This window comes from Polypterus senegalus, chromosome 10, assembly GCF_016835505.1.
Source record: "Polypterus senegalus isolate Bchr_013 chromosome 10, ASM1683550v1, whole genome shotgun sequence".
NCBI lineage: Eukaryota > Metazoa > Chordata > Cladistia > Polypteriformes > Polypteridae > Polypterus > Polypterus senegalus.
Window position 1 is genome coordinate 181,356,956 of NC_053163.1, and position 22,213 is coordinate 181,379,168.

Genomic DNA, 22,213 nt, shown 5'->3' on the forward strand with positions numbered 1-22,213 from the left:
CTGGATGGCCTTTTTGTTTTAAGTGACATGTTTCATCTTAAGTTGCTGTACTGGCTGAACTGTCAACCCAAGATAATCAAACCATTTGTAAATAACAGTAGCGCCAACCCTACCTGTTCTAAACTCTTCCGATCCTCACTCAATTTTTTTCATGCTCAACACCGCCATGCTACATGAGGGTATTCGACATAAATGTGCTTAAAAAGAGCAGCAGAGACTTTGCAGATTTTATTTAATGCTCAGAAGAAGTTGTGTCCAATCGAATAAAAGTGCTGAACATAACAATATTGGCTTTTCCATATTGATTTTTATTAGCTCTCAAATTATATTGAAAATTAAACATATTGCAATTTTTGATTGGTGCTGTCTACATGCTGTGTCCTATGTGCCCATCGTCTGCACAACATGTTGAATCATGTGGTCATAAGAGCTTGTACATGGCGTCCTTTGAAATTTTCTTTCTGCTTAAGAACGTGCAATGTTCATGTCCATTGAAGTGCACTGCTGTTTCATTTCATTTATTTATTTTTTCTACACCCCTTCTTTCTGTTCAAAATCAGTCATGCACTTATTTTACAGGAAAATATCACTTTTGATTTGAGGATTTATTGCCCATTATCAGTGTTAACAAATTGTGATCTAAAAACATGCCTGTAGATTTGATTATCTCGTTTGCCACAGAATATGATTTCCTGTTTCTGTATTTCTTGCATTTTGATTAAAGAAAAACACTTAACTCATTCAGGTCCTACTTCAGAGCTTTCAGAAAAGAGCTCATTTATCAGCGTAGGCAGGACTCTAGTTGGAGGGCAGATTAGGGAGGAGATGTCACTCCATTTTTAATTTTCAAAAGCTTGACTTCTGGATCGATAATACTATGACTTCACATGTTTTAATGTTGGTGAAAAGCTACAAAGTTTTTGCAATATCACACAGATATCTACAGTAATAATCAATTACTCTAGGTACATTACGGGACTCTTTCAGAAATCCCATCAAAATGTAGTTAAGGCTGAATGTTGTGACTTATCCTGAGGAGGTCACATCCTGTCTGATGTCCCTCAGGGAGTGCTGTTGCTCTCGGATGTGTTTTAATGGCATTCCTGGGAGTTACAGCTGTGGAGGGAGGTCCTGAACGAGGGGTTGGGAACAGTGGAAAGTGGTAAATCTCTGGACGTAATGACAGGAGACAGAGTTGTAAAATGAGTGTTCCTGCACCAGGGCCATCCATATTAGTCCTTATGTTTGTATGTGGGGAGAGTGTGAGGACTGATTTATGGACCTGTTGTTTTAAAAAGTTGTTCTGGGTCTTTAAATGCTATGACCAGGGAGAAGGATCTCAGCCAAGTTATGACCGCTGACCAGCTACTGAGTGCACAGCAGAGCAGATAAAATGAGAAGACAAGTGGAAGATTTAGAGAAAGGTTGCTCCGAGTGACAGTTAGGATGGCACTGTGTGTACTGATAAGTGTTTTATCATGCACTGTTAGCCTTCTGCAGTGCTTTTTATTTCAGTTTTTGGACATTGCTCCCACATTTGTATCTGTAAGCATTTATATAATTAAGAAAACAGCTAAATATCTTTTAAGTACAGACATACTATGGGAACTGAGAAACATAAAATGAGCAACCAGTAACAGTTTTAAAAATCAGGAATAAAACAAAGTGACTTAACAATAATAGGAAGCAGGAAGGCCCAACGGAGAGCAGGTTTCAGGTTTCACAGCTTACTGTGATGCTAGCTAAAAAAGGTTACAGTCAAGCTGGTGGCTGGTCAAACAAAATATGAGCAGGCAATATTGTGCTTTCACTCAAAAATGGAATATCATCATTGGATGAAACAGTGGGAATGATAAAATAAAAAGATAATACTGATTCTGAGCAAGTGCATATACTGTGCCCTCCATAATGTTGGGCACAAAGACTAATTTTTCCTTGATTTCCCCCTCTGCTCCACAGTTTAAAATTGCAAATCAAACAATTCAGACACTGTGATTAAAGTGCACATTGCAGACTTTCATGTTAAGAGGTTTTGCTGACATTATAGTTTCACCGTGTAGAAATTACAAAACATTTTATGTAAGGGCCCCCCATTTCAGTACCTTCAGTTCAAGTCGTCATTTGCATGTGAGGGATATGCGACAAAGTCCTAAATATGACGGCTTTAATAGCTCTGCCATTGCTGTGTGCCAAACATTATGGTGCCCTGAAATGGGGGGACCGTGTAGAAAAAGCGTATGACCGAAATGTGTGCAAATCCCCTTAAATGAAAGTCTGCATTGGGCCCTTCAGTCACGATGTCCGAATTGTTTGATTTGTAATTTTACACTGTGGAGCAGAGGCGTAAAGCAGGGAAAAATGTGTCTATGTCCCAAACATTGTGGAGGGCACTGTATTTTCTTTTCATTACCTTTTATGCTTCTTTTCTCAAACACTAAGGGGCTACTGAACTTTGAGTCAGGCTGTACTAAACACTGCATGGGCAGGGGCCATAATCTTTTTTTTTCTGTGCTGCCATCAGGAACAAACCAATTGAACCAGCATGTTTTTAAGAACTAGCTAGCAATGGAAGGGGTTTCATTTGCCTTGTAACTTTTTGACTGGTGTGGGATTTACTTTTTACATTGTAGTGTGGATATTAAAGACATCCTGATTTATTAAGAATTGTTTAGCTTGCATAGATCAGGTAGACAGGGAGCCCGCTCAGCAGTATGGCCTTTGACTACCTACAACCAGGCATGCTGGGCAACCTGATTGCTGATTTATTTTTTTCATTAATGATACATGACTTGTGGTGGGCATTGTTTTCTTCCACCCAACACTGTAACAAGTTCTTACTGGGACGCAACAATGCATACAATAAAACATTACAAAGTGACAGAGTTCCACAAAACCACATCTGTTTGATTACCCATGGAAAGGAAATCTTGCCCTGAGTCCCATTTTTTAATACTTTGCCGTGTGCTCCAGCCTGCATTAATTACCATTAGTACGCCAGCAATCCATTGGTTCACCATCTGTTAAAAAATTAAACTAATATAGGACGCTTTTTAAAACAGAGAAGCTCTTATCTGCTGCCTCTATGCATCATACTTTTTTAAGCCATACAATATTCATTCTAAAGAAAACATTAAGTTGGTGGCATTTAGAGTTCTCTATATGGTGGCCTGCAGGGGGCATAACAACACCCCAAACCCTAAAATATAGCAACACCAATATTGGTTCCATACGGGATCAAAAGTACCTTACCATACAATTAACACAATTCCTTCTCTTTCTTCTTCTTCACTCTCTCCAGCAAGTGTTGTCCAGTCTCTTCCCACCCCTGACTCCCAGAGAGAGGTGAGATGCCACCTTTTATGTTGGACCTTTGGGTACTTCAGGTGTCATGGAAGCACTTCTGGGTTACACACGGACGTTTGGCAAAACAGTGAAGTCCTCTCCCGTCAGTGTACCCTGGTGGCACCCAGAGACCCCAATAAGGTCCCAGACAACCCTTCAGGTGTTCTGACTGGGACCACACGAGAAGAATGCTACCTACTCGTGTATTGGGGACAAATTATCCTTGATATTCAGAATCCCCTAATACATCCAATATTCCCTCTCCAGGACTGGGATTAGATTTGGGAACCAACCCAGCTGGGCTGCATCTTCATCCACATGATGCCTCCATTATGGCCTCCTGGCTGGGCAGGGTATTTCAGTGCAACCCAAGTGGGACGCCTATCCATCTGTTACAGCGTCTAAAATATTGATAACATATGTGCGTCCCATATGTTTGATCTTCCTTGACACATTTTTTCTTATGTATACAAATAAGAAACTTTGTGAAGAACAACCTTCCCTTATCTATCACGTTTATCAATCTCTGAGGTGATACTGGTTACTCTGAATGAAGAATTTGGCAGCATCTCCATAGTATATCAACAACTTTTAAGGAATTAGCCCCTTGACGATCTTAGTGCATGATGGTAAAGAGAGCTTTCAATTAAAATTTCATAAGGCAAATGGAATTCAGCCATTCATAAAATCCATTCTAGTTTAGTCTGCCAAGCACGCTATAATTCAACTAAAAAGTATTCATCATTCACGTCTATCTAATCTGAGATTGTCTACAATATACTCACGATGTGATCCATTCTGTGAGCGATGCCACCAAGTGCTCGCCTTGCTAGGTCACATGTTCTGGGAATGTCCTACATGTAAACCATTTTGTGTGATTCTGAGATCACAATGGATCTATATTTTTATATATATTTTTTCTTTTTTTCTTTCTTCATCTTCTAAAGCACTTTGAGCTATATCACTTGTATAAAATCATGCTGTAGAAATAAATGTTGTTGTTGTTGTTAACAGCAATATATGGAGTAAAACCAAATGGGAATAAAAGTGTACAATAAGAAAAATCAGTAATATCCGATACCGCACTACATGCACCAAGAGTTTGTTTTCTCACCTCAAAAAATCTTATTTACCTTCTACAACTCGGCAGGAAAGAGATATTCCAGATTTTCTTAAACTGGAAAAAAATTTGACTCGCTTTGTGAAAATCTGCCCAGAAGTAGGGAAATATATTCATGGAATTTCCGAAGTAAGTACAGCAGGCCTGTGCTGAACCTTTGTATTTTATTGTATTGGTGGTTTTCTTTGATTTGTAGATGAAGAACCACTCGATGTCATATAGCATTGTAAATTGAGGGGGACTCAGATGCAGAGTTTTATGGATTGTCTTAGAAATATATTATTTTGTTTGCTATGTTGTAGTTGTTTTTGGTGCTGGATTCTGATTTGTTATACATTTTATATTTTTAAATAAACAAAAAAAAACACGTTTGCTAATAATGACATGGCCTGCACTGTGTCATGCTTTTCTTCTACCCTGCATACTAAATACAAAATAAATTATTATTGTGGTGCTTTAGAGGCTGTGGCACACGGCTGGGGGTGGCACCCAGCCGGGACGCCCAGGACGTCTGGTGGAGGGCTTGCGGCTCTCCCAGACCACGAGGGGGTGACCGCCCTGGTGGTTTTGGAGACCACGGATGCAGAGCTTTGAAGCTCAGCCCTGTAGGGGCCCGTGGTCACCGCCAGGAGGTGCCCCAGTGCCTTTGAAGCCCTGGAACTCAGCACTTCCGCCACACCTGGAAGTGCTGGGGGGAAGAGGAGCAGGACACCTGGAGTGCTTCTAGGTGCGCGGCCAGCACTTCTGCCACACAGGGGAGTGCCGGTGGAAGATTGCTGGGAGGCACCTGGAGCACATCCAGGTGTGTATAAAAAGGGGGCCGCCTCACTACATTCGAGGGCTTGAGTTGGGAGAGAAGGAGACGAGGTCTTGGAGGAAGCAAGGAGGCAGCCTGAAGAAGAAAAGCCATCGGTGTAGTTGGCCTGGACTTGTGGGGACTTTTGGGGTTTGTGTGCACTTGTAAATATGGAGTACTATAATAAACGTGTGTTGGGTGACTTCAACGTGTCTGCTTGTCTGTGTCCAGGCCGGCTTCCACAAGGCAAAGTTTGCTTCTGGCTTATGACTAAACTGCTATTTACATCCTATGTATCACTGTGATCAAATACAGAAAAAAATGTGGAAAGCACAATGAACCTGAACACAGCAATCCTATCGAAATAGATTTATAGCATAAAAGTGCAATGAGATACCAAGGGTGCTACATTACCGAACCACACAGTTACAGAAGGTAACTCGACCTACAGATTTACAGCCATGTGGTTTTCTACATTTGCTCCAGATTGACTCATAATTGATAACCCAGATGTGCCCTTTGTTATGAAGTGACGTTTGCCATCCATCTACTGATCAACAAATCTGCTTAATCCAGATATAAGGTGTGTGATGAGGCATGAACCGATTAAGGAGCCATTATCATCCGTATATATTGGTGCATTCATTTTCTAAACCAGCAGTTCCCGAAGAAGATCAGGGCCAGCATTTCTTTGAATACATCACAGTGACACTGCAGTTAGTGTTACCACCTGGTTAAAGTGCGCCTCCTTTTACCTTTTAGAACATGTGGACACAGTCAAAAACACTGGGACACGGTTGGAAACTTGTTAAGGGTAAATTTCGCACAAATGTAAGGGTGTTTTTCTTTACACAGAGAACCACAGACACATGGAATGAGTTACTAAGTAGTGTGGTCGACAGTAGGATTTTAGGGACTTTCAAAACTCAACCTGATGTTATTTTAGAAGAATCAGGTGGATAGGACTTGGTGAGCTTTGCTGGGCTGAATAGTCTGTTCTTGTCCAGATTGTTCTAATGTTCTAATTTGGGTGGTTCCTCAGAGGATTTTTGTGTCCTCCCTGATTCTCTTAAAGACACTCAATTAGGTTGACGGTGCGAGTGAAAATGGGATTTAACAAGCCTGCTATTTATTTTAGGATTAGTTTCTGCCTTGCTTTGGAAGCTTCCAGAACAGGCTCCGACTTTCCCCAAATCTTCTAGTTGAAATCGGATTCACATGAGAATTTTCCATCAGGATATTTCCTGATCTCCTTTCAGCTCCCCAGCCTGTCCTGATGTTTTGTGCCATTGATCCCTGAATGAAGTCTGGTGGATGTTCTTTGGAGCGTCACTACATGGCAGTCTTTTGATAAGTGTTGTCAATCATGCGAATATGTGTTACTCCATATGGTGTTGCTTGATAAAACCTTTCAGAATGTATGGGTTTACTTTGCTGTTTTCTAAAAGTTCATTGTGCAGATGAAAGGATGTTATATACACTGATTTCTAATGATCACTTGTCTGAGAAAGTGTTACTTGTTTAGAATGCCTAACATTTATCAATGTATCGATTTGTATATTTCTGTGTCTGTTTATTTATCTATGCATCCATTTAGTAGAATAGGATCTAAGGAGCAGGCACAAAGTAAAAGAAACCCCAGATGGGCCGACGGTCAGTCACAAGGCACACCCACCCACCCGTATTCACTAATGCCAGGCCAGTATGGAGATGCCAGATAATTAAACAAGCATATCTTTAGGATGCAACTGGAGTACCTGAAAAAAGCCACACAAACACAGAATATTGGACAGGGGCTGTGATTCTAAATTGCACCACTCTCTAAAGCTGTTTATACATATGTGTCTACATGTATGTATATGTCAGGGGGTTGCATACTGGGGATAATGTTGAATTCCTACCACACTGCAAACTTTAAAGTATACAATTGTACCGGTGATGTCCACACAGATGTCCTTGAGTTTGGAAAGCTCATAGCAGGACCTTTAACAGATCTCATCTCCTTTTAAGAGCATAACCAGAAGAGGTGGTCATCCTGTAGACTTCTAATGACCCCCTGGAAGAGCATCCTGGGCTTTGAGCATATGGTTCCTTCCTAATGAGAAATGGAAAAAACTCTTAATCATCTGGTGTTCTTAACCCTCTCTGGTCATTCTGAAGTTCTAACAAGGTCAGGTGGCATGAACAATAACAACTTACGTATTTAGGTATTTAATTCAAATCTGTGAACATTTCAAAACAAGGAGCACTCTGTTAATCTTGATTGATTTAATTCCTTCAGGAAAATGGAGGCACTGATATTTAAGGCTCAAATGGTGGCCAGGAAGTACGGGCGCCCAGGCGTCTCTGCCTAATGTGGGCGAGTCATTCCTCGGCTGATCTAAAGAGTAGCTTCCTGAGTATAAAGAAGCACTGATGAGGCAGAAGAAAAAAAGTGACCTTCGGCTCTGCTGCATGCATCCATTTCTGGAAACTATTTGTTGTGGAATTTGTATGATGCAATGTTTGTGCTATGCTAGAGACTTTAGGAAGAAACACAAACTAGAAGGGGCGGCACGGTGGCGCAGTGGTAGCGCTGCTGCCTCGCAGTTAGGAGACCCAGGTTCGCTTCCCGGGTCCTCCCTGCGTGGAGTTTGCATGTTCTCCCTGTGTCTGCGTGGGTTTCCTCCCACAGTCCAGAGACATGCAGGTTGGGTGGATTGGCGATTCTAAATTGGCCCTAGTGTGTGGGTGTGTTTGTGTGTGTCCTGCGGTGGGTTGGCACCCTGCCCTGGATTGGTTCCTGCCTTGTGCCCTGTGTTGGCTGGGTTTGGCTCCAGCAGACCCCCGTGACCCTGTATTCGGATTCAGCGGGTTAGAAAATGGATGGATGGATGGACAAACTAGAAGGAACTCTGGTGACTGAGTCAGCAAGATCAGAGTTGAAAAGCAGTGAGCCCCTTTGACCACCTCATTAGGGTTTGGCTGGTGGGCGATTGAGCCAGTCTTGAGACAAAGCAGGAACCAAACCCAGACTGAATGTCAGTCTGTCCCACATAACTCCCGGTCGCCTCTACCAATTAATTTGGGAGGAAATCTGGAAGATTAAGACAGCAACTGGGCCACTTTGCCACCCTGAAGATCCTAGTATGTGCTATATGGAAAACTAAAGACAAAAATGTATAAAACACAATGGTTAATCAGCTTGTCTTCATATAGGCCCTATCCCAGTGACCTTCATCAACAGATTACTTTGGAAAGTGAAAAAGAACAGTTATAAATGTACAGATCCCTGTGCCTGGTCCCGAGATTGTCCTGCTGTGCACCCACTGCTTACTGGGATAGGCTCCAGCTTCCCCACCACCCTGCTCAGAATAAAACATATTTGGAAAATGAATGAATGTAAATACTGTGGTGGGCTGGTGCCCTGCCCGGGGTTTGTTTCCTGCCTTGCGCCCTGTGTTGGCTGGGATTGGCTCCAGCAGACCCCCATGACCCTGTAGCTAGGATATAGCGGGTTGGATAATGGATGGATGAATGTAAATATAAAGATTTATAATTTTCAGTTAATGTAAAGTAGCTCACCAGGATGAAGCCGTGATTTGGGTAAAAGTTGGAAAATTACGTGTCACAAAGCTAAGTTCTGGGAATTGATCAATGTCACCGGGAAACAGCAGATGGCCTGTCTTCATTCCTACCCTTTGGAAACCTTAAAGTGCCCTATTTGATATACAAAACCACCACAAGCAAAGACAATCTTTGTCGTTCACTGAAAGACAGCTATTGGGTCAGGGAGCTGGCATCCCATGAAAGGCAAGGTCTGCGCTGGAGTGGAAAAAGTAGACAGACTGGCTTTGAACTCATCCAGGCTTCATCCAGCTATGTGCAAGAAAGGGTAAGGCTTGATATCCCTACATGTAATAAAGGTCGCAGGGTAATGTAGGATTCATCAGTCATTGTGATGAAAATGGAGCGCCCAAAAGGGTTCAGCCTTAACACATACCAGATGGGGTACAAGACCATAAAAGTTTAATTTAATTACATGTGAGAGAAGCTGGGTGTCAGTATAGGGTTCTTTGGGCAACACGGATAAGAAAGTGTTATTACATACATCATTCATTATGTTGCCTGGCAGAGATGGTGTGGATTCAGAGGGTCTTTATTCAGCTAATTGTGCAGAAAAACTGTAGTTCCATATAAGGTATTTATTTATCAGTCTACATCTAAACAAAGTGTAGGGTTATTCATTTTCATCTGTCTGTATAACATAGACCATGTAAGTACAGTACAATCAATCCAACTAAATGCTAGCGTCCTCGGAGGCATTGTCGAGATTCCTGCTAGTAAGGCTGAGTCCTTATAGGGTTCATCTTCATCCTGCTAATGCCATGGAGGTGGGTGTGTGGGACGTTAGAAGCTTCATTCAAGTATAGGAGAGAAATGTTATATCTCCCTGTAGGGTTTATCTGGCTACATAGCGATATAGGGTTTATCCTGCTGCATTCCACAAAACGGTGTGGGTTAATAGTTTCTTCATCTGTTAGAAGTTAGAGATAAGAATAAGATATTTGGATTCATGTAGTCTTCATTAGGCTATATGCAAGATAATGTGACCTTACAGTGTTACAATCCAATTAGATTAATTTCCTTTTCATTTATGTCATATTTTGGATGATCTCAGTTCATTATTTTCATTATTATTTTACATTTACAATTTAGGGCTGCACGGTGGCGCAGTGGGTAGCACTGCTGCCTCGCAGTTAGGAGACCTGGGTTCGCTTTCTGGGTCCTCCCTACGTGGAGTTTGCATGTTCTCCCCGTGTCTGCATAGGTTTCCTCCCACAGTCCAAAGCCATTTAGGTTAGGTGCATTGGCGATTCTAAATTGTCCCTAGTGTGTGCTTGGTGTGTGGGTGTGTGTGCGTGCCCTGTGGTGGGCTGGCGCCCTGTGTTGGCTGGGATTGGCTCCAGCAGACCGCCGTGACCCTGTAGTTAGGATATAGAGGGTTGGTTAATGAATGGATTTACAATTTACCACAAAGCCATTTTGTTTTCCAGACGCCCTCATTTTGTGGGACATCCTGAGGGTTTGCGGGATCCCCTCAAAGTTGCTGAATATCATGGCTGGCCTGTACACTGGTACTCTGAGTGCTGTGCAGAGTGGAGGCAGGACCTCTGCATTTTTCCCAGTTGATTCTGGGGTTCGTCAGGAGTGTGTTCTGCTCCTATTCTGTTCAGTGCTTGTATGGACTGGGTGTTGGGCAAGGTCGTGGGGTCCAACGGCTGTGGGGCATCTGTTGGTGAAGAAAGATTTGCGGATCTTGACTTTGTAGACGATGCTGTGATCTTCACAGAGTCAATGGAGGCTCTGATCGTGACACTCAAGAGATTGAGTGAGAAGTCTTAGTGTCTGGGCTTGTGAGTGTCCTGACAAAAACCAAGATCCAGGCCTGTAATGACCTCTTGGGCACATCCATAATCAGTGTGTCTGTTTGTTGGAGAGAGTGTCGACCTTGTTGTGAGGTTTACTTACCTTGGCAGTGACATTCATGTCTCTAGTGACTCTTCCTGTGAAGTCAGTAGACGGATTTGGAGAGCATGGGGGGTAATGAGGTTGCTGGAAAGGGGTGTGTGGCACTCCCGATAACTATGCGAAAGGACGAAGGTCCAAGTCTTTAGAGTCCGGGTGCTTCCTGTCTTACAATATGGTTGAGAGACATGGACGCTATCCAGTGACCTGAGACAAAGGCTGGACTCCTTTGATACTGTGTCTCTCCGGAAAATCCTTGGGTACTGTTGGTTTGACTTTGTGTCGAATGAGCAGTTGCTCATGGAGTCCCGAATGAGGCACATTACCTGCATTTTGCATCGTCAGTTACGGCACTACGGCCATGTGGTGCATTTCACCAAGGGTGATCCGGCTCATAAGATCCTCATTGTTGGGGACCCAAGTGGCTGGACCAGGCCAAGGGGTCACCCACGTGACACCTGGCTGCGGCAGATAGGGGGTCATTTCCGGAGGGTGGGACTGGACCGCGTGTCTGTTTGGGGGGTTGCCAACCGGAATCCCGAGCTGTTTTGACGTGTAGTGGGTGCGTTAACGCACTGTACCAGTGAATGCTCCCCAACTTGACTTGACTCATTTTGTGTGTGTGAATGTTTACTGTGTCCATTACTGATCTAATGACATGCACATTATGTGACTGTAGTATTAGTTGGTAGTATCGTCATGTATACAGAGTACAAAGAAATTCCTACTTTATGTCCATCCAACATGCGACAGCCACCACTCTCATAAAAATATAAATTTATTACATGTCCCACCTATGCACGACCCCTCTTTTAGATCATTTTTTTCATTATGTATTTGAAATCTCTCCATCTGTCTCTTTTGACCTCTTTATAGTATAGAGAAAGCTAAACGGCACCTCCATGTAAAATTTATAAATATTGTCCAACCTCTGCCTAGGCCCTTAACCTGTAATTGCTTCTTCCAAAATCAGCTTATATCTGTTTCTGTGGTGCTAAGCTGCTGTGCTGTGAACCCTCGGGTTGTCTCAGCAAAGCAAAGAGCCATCCACAGATGCTTCTGTTGTGCATCAGTGTGTCATCTCGTGGGGGAGTTGTCCCCAAAAGAGTTCAAAAACATCACAATCGTGTAATGTCTTATGCAATCAGTCATACCTGTTTTAAGAGCCATTTAGTAGTTATTTAAGTTATTATAAATCTTTGCCTATAAATTAGTGTGTATTATATGGGAGAGGTGGTTAAGGGTGGCTCTGAGGCTAGGGATCTGCACTGGCAATCAGAAGGTTGCCAGTTCAAATCCCTTAAACGCTAAAAGTGACTCTACTCCGCTGGGTCCTTGAGCAAGGCCCTTAACCTGCAATTGCTCCATCCTAGGTATGATGTTAATCTGCATCCGGCCCTGCAAGCAGGTCCTCCACCTTGCAGGGAAAAATCAGGGGTTGGTGGCAGGATTGTCACTCCAGCCACTGTAAAAGAACCTCACACTGTTCCACTCCACTCAAACTAGTGTGGTGCTGAGGTTTCACCCATTGCACGGCTGCACTCCTGAGGTGGTTTGTTGTGTGGTGGGTGCGGCGATGTGCTGTATCAGAGCTTGCTCACTATCTCCTTCTCCTCCTCTAACTAGGTACTTCATACACTTCAATTGGATTAATTTGAAGTCACTGTTGGATTAATTTGGCTTATAGGAAAAGTTTGGAGCATAGTGAATGACAAATATCAACTCCTCTGTTACTGTATTATCTACATAATTGGGAAACGAGTTACAAAGGGACAATTATGTTTCAGATACAGTTCTACTGACGTACCTTTCGATATCATTACTTTACACATACTTTCGATAGATTTCAGGGTCTTTTCATATGCTCAAAATGAGTTAACATTTACATTAATGTCTGCGACACTCATTTTGACCTAATGTAGTTTAAAGACTGCAATTTTTTATTAAGTTTACATGAGGATGTTCTTTTCCCCCAGTGCTCTGTCCCTTTAAATCAAGAGGAATGAGTAGCTGCACGTCATTATTTGAGAAAGGGCAAGATGTTAATTGCTGGCGTGACACATTTAACAGGCAACCGGACATCAGCTGAGCAGACCGAGGAGAAAACACTAGGCCACAAAGAATATTGGACTTGTGTTAGTTAAACTTGGTATTGATCTCGTTCCGCTGTTCACAGAGACAGTCCTTAGACCTGAGGATCTGGGGCCTCATGTATAATGCCGTGCGTAGAACTCGCACTATAACATGGCGTAAGCACAAAAGCCGAAATGTGCTTACGCACAGAAAAATCCAGATGCAGGAATCTGTGCGTACTCCAACTTCCACGTTCTTTCGTTACATAAATCCCGATCAGCGTGAAAACTAACGCTCGTGCACACGCATTTTGTAACGCCCCAAATCCTCCCAGAATTACGCCTCTTTGAATATGCAAATCAATATAAATCGCCCTTAAGCGCAGCCTTCTGTGAAAAGACAATAGGAAAAGCACGAGGGAAAATATAAGAATTTCAGCAAATACCAAGTGGAGGCAAAGGAAAAACATACTATTTGTTCAAATAAACCGTGGTATAATCAACAAAAGGAAGTTGATCGAGTGACATAGCGTGTTGGAGAAACTTGAAAGCTCACATTCACAAAATCGCACAGTGCCGGAAATAAAAAAGAAGTCACATATTTCATCTTAAAATCGTTTAATTAACCAGTTTCTCAAATCTCATCGTAATTAAAGTAGCACGTTAAATGCTTTGTTTTGTATTTGATCTTCTACTCGTATGTGCTCTGTGTGTGTGATTCACTACTTGCTTCTTAAACTGGCTCTCTTCCTCCAACTGGACACAGAGTCCATTACATTCGTGATATTACAGCTCTCTGAATAACTAAAATACAGAGATGTATACGTGATGTCATTTTCATGATGATAGGAGTTAAAGCACGTTATTAAACATATGTTTCACTTCGATGAAATAATTTATTGTCGAAATTTGTCGCTGCGTTTTTAGCTGTGTTATTTTCTCTTTCTGTTTTATATTCAATATATATTGGCGTAGCCGTCACTGCAGTCAGTGCTTTTCTTTCCCCAAGTATCTGATCGCCACACAATCAGCTCTGTAATAGACGTTAAGCCATCTGTAAGCTTAGCGCCGATTCTTCAAAACGTTTAAAGAACATTGAAATATCTTCGTAGTACATGTTTAATTATTCTATCCTTCACGACACTCCCAGTGAAGAATAGATTATTTAAATGAAGTTAAAGTTTTATGTGTATAATTTAACAAACATATTTTGCTGCATTTCACCTTAAAAATGATATCGTCATCATATGTAAATACGCACTTTATAAAGTTGCTCAGGTTGTGAGATATTATAACTGTAGTGCAAGTTTACAGTGGGGTGATTGTACTTATAAGTACAAACAGTTCTACAAGGAGCAATTGATTGAGTGCATTTAAAGTTCTTGGGATGAAACCGTTTCTGAGCCGCGAGGTCCGTACAGGAAAGGCTTTAAAATGTTTTGCCGTGGCTGACATGGCGTGTGCTTGATACTGTATACCGATAATTCTCTTTCCGATCAGCTGCTGCTGTGATTCACACTCAGATACAGTGATATAAATACTCCGAGTCGTGCAGTGAGAGTAATATGGAAAAAGATGATCCGCTGTGGCAACTCCTAACGGGAGGAGCTGAAAGAAGAAGAAGAAGAAGAAGTGAGAGTAACAACGCTAAAGCAGTTATGGTATTTGGAATACTATGGCTGTTCCCTGGACCATTATATTGTTACGAGTTAATTACAATCAGATGCATTACACTAATAAACAATATGCGGTTAGTTTCAGTGTATTTATAAAGCCGCGTCATGAAAATAATGAGTAATCACACAAGAACAGTAGCACTGCTTTGACGCTGGGTGCCGCCAGTTTGCAAAACCGAGCGGAGAACTTGCGTACGACAAGGCATGAGGTACCGTGGAAAAGTGCGTGGCTTTACGCCAAGTGTAGGTTTTATACATTGTGATTTGAACGTGGAAAAGTTCTTACGCAACATTTCTGTGCGTACGCACTGTTTATACATGAGGCCCCTGGTCTTGAACCATTGTTAGTAAGGTACTAGTACTATGGTAGTGCACCAAAACTAACAACCATGAGTCTATAGGGTCTAAGTCAGTCACACACAGTCCGAGACTGATTTGGACCATCTCATTTAACAGGACACAACAAACAAAAAAAATATCACCGCACTCTCAACACTTCCCAACTCTACTGCACTCTTTAGCCAGAAGTACTCACAAATGTTGTATGTTTTCAGTTCCCGAGAGTGCCACATCTGTATAGTTAGATGGCTTGCTCTGCAGTAATCGCAACATACTGCCGTCTTTCCAGGATTAGCTTCTCATGGTGCATTTTATGTGTGGTACGATGCATTTTTGACAGTGGGAACATTGTATACACTAAACATAAGTATGTATAAAAAACATCCCAAGTATATGAATTTATGCTAAATTTGTCATTTTTAAAACCTTGCAGTTCTTTTAAGAAAAAAAAAAAAGCATTCATGCATTTTATGTGTCCTTCTCTTGTCCCAGAAATCCCATCTAATCAGCCATCACCATGTCCAGCAAACGTGCCAAGGGAAAGACCACGAAGAAGCGCCCCCAGCGGGCTACTTCCAATGTCTTTGCCATGTTTGACCAGTCACAGATCCAGGAGTTTAAGGAGGCATTCAACATGATTGACCAGAACCGAGATGGCTTCATTGATAAAGAGGATCTGCACGATATGCTTGCCTCACTAGGTAAGGTTCAACCCAATTGTGGTATCATTTGATACTCCATTATAGACTCCAGCCCCTCATTTGTATTTTCTTTCTAATTTTTGTATTAAGCAGTACATACCCAAAATGTTGTGAGGGGACATCTGATCTTAATTTGATAAACTTTTAGATTAAATTGTTTACAGTTGTGCTCATTAAGAAATCTCTCTATTATATAAAAAAAAACTCTGGTACGACACGTGACTTTTTCAGAGAGATACTTTTAAGTCCCACGAGACGAGCCTTTGTGCCAAGAGATTTAACCAGGCCCGGGGCCGGAAATAAAAGACAAAGAGTAGATGACAAAGTAGAACATTGTGAAGAGGTTCAAAAACGTTGGAGCGATACACATGCAGAGCAGGTTAGAGATAATCAAAAGTGCTAAAATTCGAAAGCTGCAAAAAAATGTTAGTAAAGATCACATTCGCGCAAACAAATGGAAATTATTACTCGGTGAAATAACAGAACAGCGGAAAGCGATCAAATATATTGTTCAGATTTAAACTTTTAAGTCGGAGACTTGTAGATCGTCTAATTTGTGTTGCCATCAGGGAAAAGTAATGTTTCTTCCCAATGAAGAGGCGTATCCGTGAGCAGGGGCATTCTTAGGCATACGCGAACTACGCATCCGCATAGGGCCCCGACCGTGACTTACAATTTTTTTTTTGTTGTTGTCGGGCTGTGGGCCTGGGGCCCCTGTCATTGCAGCCATCTGTTCCAATCCCTCACGTCGTGTGTCACGATACCCTCCTCATCTGAGTCGAATTCGGAGGGGGACGGGTAAGAGCAGGGGACAGCAGGCAGGGAATCGGGGGCGTGGCCGTGGGACTGGGAACGTATAAATAGCGATCGCTCAGTCTGAAATGTGCATCTCTTAGTCTTATTAACAACGGTAATTTATTATCCAAATTGCAATCTTCACCTAAATCCCTAATAATATTGTACTGGTTACAACCCAAACAGTGTTTTTGAAGTGTTTTGACAAGAAGACAGTGGCTGTCCCCCTCATTCACTGGTGAAAAATCCATCCTGCAGTTCAAGAAGAGACTCTAATAAGGCAATATGTTCCTGTATATGATGTGTACGGATTATTCTGGAAGTAACTATTTAACAATATTTTAGCAAAAAAGGATGAGGTTTGCTTGATTTGAGCATACAACTGGATAAATAACACATGGATTACGCAACACAAGCATTTTCTTAAATGTCTTTCAAATTGTTTGCCATTGTACAGCATTGGCCACCACTGGCTTCTATTAGACCATACATTGTTTTCTTTCCGCTCATTATGAAAACATAAGAGTTACATTTTTTTCTTGTGGGGTTCTAGAATGGCCAAGTCTAAGCCCGGATCTGAATCCCATTTAGATGCTTTTGATTGGAGGTTGGGGGTGGAGATTTGAAACACCCCTCAAACACTCTGCATGGAAGAGTGGAAAAAAACTTTCAATTGAGATTGCTTGATAGTTCTAGGAAATGCCCATTTGAGAAGGCAATGCCAGCTACCACAAACAAGAGTGGACTTACTTTTTCCAAAGACTAGCATGTCAGACATATATATTCAAGCAATAGTTTCCGGCTAATTTGGAAGCCCTGCTCTTCTCTCCCTAACTCTGTGTGCTTTCATGCCAATACTCCGATAAATTCTGCCAGGTGCCACTACCTTATATAGGTAAAGCATAATCATACAGAATGTTACTGTGTTGCTGGCAACAGGCATACACACCTATAGACAACATTGCCATTGGTCATGCAAAGTTAGATACAAAATGGCAGCAACTATACAAATAAACAAGACTTAAATCAGCATTGCCAGAATAATGGTATGATGTATAAACACATACAAATAAATATGTAAAACACACCAAAAATGGAGCAAGTAGACACTAATTCACCATGCATATTTACAACAGGTTCGGTTTGAAAGGTGCCATCTATTTGCTTCCTTCCCAGAAAATACTGACAAGGAACATCCTGCTTCTAGACCATTCATAACTTTAAAGTAAATACTGACGCGTGACCAACTGACTATGGACAGTAACACTGAACTGATCCACCTAAATAAAAGGATAAGTGTCATTGAGCCCGTCTGGTTGATACGTGTCTTGTCATTCCAACAGATGGTGCATCACAAACAATTACAGCAATAAAAAGCATTACTGCAAATGTATGGTGATGCACTGATCTGTTGGAAAGGCAAATGCGTTTTACTACTACATATATTGTAAAATACATTCCAATAGATGGTGCAATAGAATTGTTAATGCTAAAGTTTTCAACAATTACTTAGATTTCAATCCTTCTCAGATGGGGAAGACAGCTAATTACTAAATACTTTTGTTAAATTAATTCCCGGATATTGAGGAAAACATTTACAGCCCAATATTGGCTTCCTATGAACCTCCATTACATCCAAACCCGAGTGTTTTAAGATGAGCAGTACTTCCATGTGGTGGTAAGTTTCAGCTCTATATTAAGTATGGGGCCCTAAAGGATTATGGCTACATTAATTTTGGTATTAGCAAAATAAAAATGAGTATGTGCCTGCGTGTTTTCAGGTAAGAATCCAACAGATGACTACTTGGAGGGGATGATGAGTGAAGCACCAGGCCCCATCAACTTCACCATGTTTCTCACAATGTTTGGCGAGCGACTTAACGGAACTGACCCAGAGGATGTGATACGGAACGCCTTTGCCTGCTTTGATGAAGAGGGCTCAGGTAAGAGCTTATTGGCAGACTCCTCCGCTGTGTTTCTGAGTGAGGATGCCATTCTGAAGAAATCATTCTTTTAAAGTAAGACATGGCAAAATGCAAGAGCCTCAGTACAGTCTGTTAGCTTGTTTTATATAATAATAATTACATATGTATAGCACTTTTCTTACTACTCAAAGCAGGGGAGCCACTTCAACCACCACCAATGTGTAGCACCCACCTGGATGATACGATGGCAACCATTACATACCAGTACACTCACCAAACATTAGCCATTAGGTGGTAAAGGGGCGAGAGAGATACTTAGCCATTTAAGAGACCGGGGATGATTAGGGGGCCAGAAAGTTCAGGTCATTAGGATAAATCTTACTATTTTTGAAAGATGCCCAAGGATCTTTATTGAACACAGTCAGTCAGAACCTCAGATTTACGTCTCATCAGAAGGATGGCGCCCTACTTACAGCACAGTGTCCCTGTCACTGCACTGAGGCATTGGGATCCACACACAGACCACAGAATAAGCACCTCCTACTAGCCTCACCAACACCTCAGCAGCAACCCAAGCTTTTCCTAGATGGCCTCCCATCCAAGTACTGGCTGTGGTCAAGCATGCTTAGCTTTAGGTGGAAGACTGGTTCCGAAGAGTACAGTATGTGGTAAGGCAGCAGATATCTAATAATGTATAGCACATACGTGAAAGCCCATAACGCTTTGAGGTCAATATAAAATTGCATTTTTTGTCATTGGTAAGATAAGGACAGATCTTAACAAATGTGTTAACATATCTATGATTACTCCTTGTGATCCCTTTAAAAATTAAAGGGCAGTACCTGGTGTTCTTACAAATTGCATATTAAGGTCACAGTGTTTTATGGGGGGGGAAAAAATAATGTTATGGCGCCATCTACTGCTGACTGCTGATTAGGTTAATCTACAAACAACTTTTCAGTTTAATTTTTACTCTTCCAGCATTATAAACCCAGGTTGTTACACACAAGGGAAGAGTTGGAGAAAAAGTAAACCTAGAAGACATGTAAAAACAACACCAGCCTGACCATATTCAATAGTATGTTTTCTAATATTTACAAGCAACCATGAACACAAAACTGCCTCTCACTCCCTAACTCGCAGGTTTGTGAACTCTTAGAGAAGGATTTGCCAGACACACATTGGTAATAAAGAAGTCCTTAAAAAGTAGAGGTTGCATTTTAAAGACTTAACAATCCATAACATTTCTACAATACCTACCCTTAGAGGAGGGTTGATTTCAACAGACCACACTGCTGGCCTCTTTAAGTGCATGACTTGAACCCATGATGAGACCAAGTCGTAATACTAGTAGATTCCAAACTCATTCCAGTCTGTATAAAGTAGGTCAGCTGCGGGCAGTAAATAACATTACAAAAATTGCCATAAACATTTTTAATATGATTGTTCATAGCCATGACACAGTAAGCTAATAGCACTATTTGACTTTTAAGGAATGAGTTAAACAGTGTTTTCACGCATTGTCTATTAGCCATTAATGACAAAAAATAAAGTAATGGAATACAGTACAGTACATTGATTGAAAATAAATGCTTAGAATTTTAAGCACTTGTCTAAGTTGTCTGTCGTGATAGACAAAAGGAATAACAGACTAATTTTACTATGGGTGTGTAACATGAATCATCACCTTCTAGCACCATGCAGTGTCCTACTGCAAATATTAATCACTTCCTTTAATGCGTTCTGGGCCAATTTAAAAGGAGTGAATGGGGGAGATTTCAATTTCAACAGAGTGACATCATGGCCGTTTTTATCATGCTAATCAAACTTGCTTCACCTTATTTATTGTATTATCAAGTGGCACAGATACCTAGCTAGACTCCTGTGCTACAACCTATTGGGAATGTAGGCTATCCATCAGAGGCAAGGATCATCACACACTTAAAACATGGTCAGTTGTCATGCCAGACATCACTTATAATCCAAAGCATAAGACAGGATGCTAAAAGACCAAGGGGATCTGGGGCATGCAGACATCAGAGAGTGAGACATGAGCTCTCAAGTCTCAACGTAAAATGCACAAAAGGTCAAGTGGAACCACACAGCTGAGAAGAGATCTCCTCTAGAAATCCTGTAGTGGGAACTAGGTGCAGTTAGTGAGTACCATTACATGCAAGCTAAGCTGTAGTTTGTGAAGTATATACAGTATATATATATATATATATATATATATATATAAAAAAATAAATAAAATTTTCATTTTCTACATTTTCAGGTTTCATTCATGAAGATCATCTCCGTGAACTCCTGACCACCATGGGTGATCGTTTCACAGATGAAGATGTTGATGAGCTCTTCCGTGAAGCACCTATTGATAAGAAGGGCAATTTCAACTATGCCGAGTTCACACGCATCTTGAAGCATGGTGCTAAAGACAAAGATGATATGTAACAAATTTAGTCTATTGGCAAAATCCACACAACCTTTCCCAGATTGCTGCTTCTGGCCGCTTTGTAGTGGGCACTATATTTGTATTACCACCTCCAACAATTTTTTTTAAAATACAGTCCCTTTGCTTTTATTTAGCACAGACGTTAAGGAGGAAATTCTGGATGTGTTGGTTGACATTAAATAGTCATCCATATCAAGCTCCCATCATTTCTCAACATGCTCCCAAAGTTAAGCCATTTGAGGAAAACAGTCAAAAGTGGCTATTCAAGAAAAAGTTTAGCAAATAAAATTTCCATCAGTTAACCACTTGTCAGCCACATCATCAAGTAATGAGAATGGGTAGCAGAACTGTTAGCAAAAATTAAACACTTCCATATAATGAGTCTAATGTGTGCAAATAAAAGCAAACTTCAGAACCACCCACACAAAGGGACAGCTGCACAAGGCAGGACCTGCAGGAGTATCAGAGTGGTGGATCATATGTTCCATAATGAGACTGTGCATGTCCAAGAGTGTACTTTACCAAAGTAAGGCAGATTGTTACGGAAATACTTAAGATGTCCCCTTATCAGCCCCTTTCAAAACTTTAGACCAAAATTGTCTCCTGGAAACAAAAGTAGGGTAAGCTAAACCAGCAGGTTCTAGAGACTGGATGGACGGAACAGCTCGCATTGTTACTCTAAGCAGCTTTCAATAATTATTCTTATTTTGTATTTGTCTGTTTTGATTCTCAGAACAGCTTACACCCAGCCCAGAAATGCATGAATTCATCAATTTATGCGAAGGAACTAGAGCTAAGATGGTGAACCTCTCGGGGTGGTCTTTGATATCAAGTGTGGGGGGCTGCTATCATACAGCCATTGACTAATAGACCCCCCCCCCCAACCTTATGTAGCTTTACCTGAATGTGTGTACCTTTCTGTACTCCAAATAAAATATTAATAACAGTGTTGCCATCTACTATTTCCAGGTAGTATACAAACATTTTCATTTAAATTATCATTTTTAAAGTACATACATATCTTCACCTCTGCTGGTACATAATTTCTGGATCATTACCTTGGGTTTATTATAAACAGTGAAAAGCCCATTATTACTGGGATAAATGCCAACTGATCAGAGTGAAAAATATTTTGAAACAAAAACCAGAGGTAGAAAAAGCTGGGTCTAATAAAAGTTTCCTTGTGGATGGAGTTCAGGCCTTTAGAGATCAGTACTCCACAAGCTAAGTGTGGCACTGGCTCTTAACCATTCTGCTACACTGGCAATCTTTTTACCTTGCCAATTGTTCTTTCAGAATGGGTACATCTTTGATATTTCAGATTATGCTGTAGGTGTTATAGCACTCAAAAAAACACTGCCTGGCATTTGGGGGTGGGGGACATACTGTATTATACTGAAACTGATCACACTATATAGCCAAAGAGGGAACAGTCCCCTTTTTGGGGTTTAAAGTTGTTAAATAACAGATGAAATCTCTGCATGTGT

At 41.3% G+C, this 22,213-nt stretch overlaps 1 protein-coding gene across 1 annotated transcript in view; it reads left to right on the forward strand.

Moving 5' to 3' along the window:
• The window catches only part of LOC120538399 (myosin regulatory light polypeptide 9), a 30,100-nt gene extending 8,425 nt beyond the window's left edge, over window positions 1-21,675 (forward strand). The window contains exons 2-4 of the mRNA XM_039767915.1: window positions 15,346-15,554; window positions 18,131-18,292; window positions 20,550-21,675. Of these exons, the coding sequence (XP_039623849.1) occupies window positions 15,371-15,554; window positions 18,131-18,292; window positions 20,550-20,725 (522 nt within the window). The 5' untranslated portion in view covers window positions 15,346-15,370 and the 3' untranslated portion in view covers window positions 20,726-21,675. The remainder of the gene's footprint in view (window positions 1-15,345; window positions 15,555-18,130; window positions 18,293-20,549) is intronic.
• The last annotated feature ends 538 nt before the right edge of the window (window positions 21,676-22,213 follow it).